The sequence below is a fragment of the Penaeus monodon genome, chromosome 32, assembly GCF_015228065.2.
Source record: "Penaeus monodon isolate SGIC_2016 chromosome 32, NSTDA_Pmon_1, whole genome shotgun sequence".
NCBI lineage: Eukaryota > Metazoa > Arthropoda > Malacostraca > Decapoda > Penaeidae > Penaeus > Penaeus monodon.
The window spans coordinates 34,737,384-34,738,712 of record NC_051417.1 but is presented as its reverse complement, the minus strand read 5'-3'; the positions used below and the strand labels follow the sequence as shown (position 1 = coordinate 34,738,712).

General features: G+C 31.7%; 1 protein-coding gene across 1 annotated transcript in view; it reads right to left on the bottom strand.

Moving 5' to 3' along the window:
- The window catches only part of LOC119593647 (NADPH--cytochrome P450 reductase-like), an 11,210-nt gene that overhangs the window by 4,609 nt on the left and 5,272 nt on the right, over positions 1 to 1,329 (bottom strand). Inside the window, exons 3-4 of the mRNA XM_037942599.1 lie at positions 1,049 to 1,205; positions 469 to 651 (exon numbers count right to left, since the gene is read on the bottom strand). Coding sequence (XP_037798527.1) covers positions 469 to 651; positions 1,049 to 1,205 — 340 coding nt within the window. The remainder of the gene's footprint in view (positions 1 to 468; positions 652 to 1,048; positions 1,206 to 1,329) is intronic.

The window sequence follows — 1,329 nt, the reverse complement described above, 5'->3', positions numbered from 1 at the left end:
CATAATTCTTCTCGTATTTTAGTCATCTACTTATTAGCATATCTAAGACCCGATTAACAATAAATAAGATTAATAATTCTATCCATCTACTATCAAGCAATAAATAAGATCAATAATATCATCCATTTACAATCAAACAACAAACAAGATCAATAATTTTATCCATCTACTATCAAGCATTATATAAGATTAATAATTTCATCCATTTACAATCAAACAACAAATAAGATCAATAAATTTATCTATCTACAATCAAGCAATAAATAAGATCAATAAATTTATCTATTCACAATCAAACAACAAATAAGATCAATAAATTTATCTATTCACAATCAAACAACAAATAAGATCAATAAATTTATCTATTCACAATCAAGCAATAAATAAGGTCAATAATTTTGTCCACCTACTATCAAACTCTTTACAGTCAGTTTACCACAACAACTAATTTTAATAAAATCAACCTACTGTGTACTGCAACCCATCAAGCTGGTCATCACCATTCTGAAGGAACTCGTAAAATTCTTGTGCATTGTCCGTAGGGTCTCCTTCGCCGTACGTTGCAACACAGAAAACTGCCAGATGATTTTCAATCTCTGTCAGCTGGGCGAGCTCGGACATATCACACTCCTCGGGGTCTGCCACCATACCCTGATAGAATTTGTCTATTTGTTTAACAAAGTCACTCTCACTTATCGTCAGGACAATGATGGATTAAAATACTGACTTTCATTACTTTAAAGTCTTCACTCTCTTCTTTTCTTTTACAATATCAATAACAATAACAACAAAACTGTTTGGGGATATTATGCAATGTAATAAAAATATAAAAACAATTCTAAATAAGTGCTTTAAAAAATGAATGATTATATAAAAATTTTAGTAAAAGCTTTTTCTATAAAACAGCGGTTAAGACTAATTACAAATACTAAAAAGGAATAATGATAATAAAAAAAAATAGTAAATAATGAACTCAGACAAACACAACAAATATCAATATTGCAGATCGACTGAAAATGTAATAGTCACATTGATCAGTATATCTTACTTTCATTCCCCATCTTGTGGCTTCTTTAGCAAGACGTCCTGCAAATTCTTCTGCTGTTCCTGTCTGCGATCCGTAAAAGACAATGACGTTCCTTCCCGATGACTTCATCTTACCCACGAAGTTGCTGTCATTTGTGCGCATCGGTAATGAGGTTGGTCTGCAAGAAGAGATCCCTTACTCTATGTATCATTGGAATGAGAAGGAGAAACAGATCAAGACAATGAAAAGGAGTTAAAAGGAATGAAATTTCCAAAGCCTGCCGGTTCAAATTTTGATGCTAC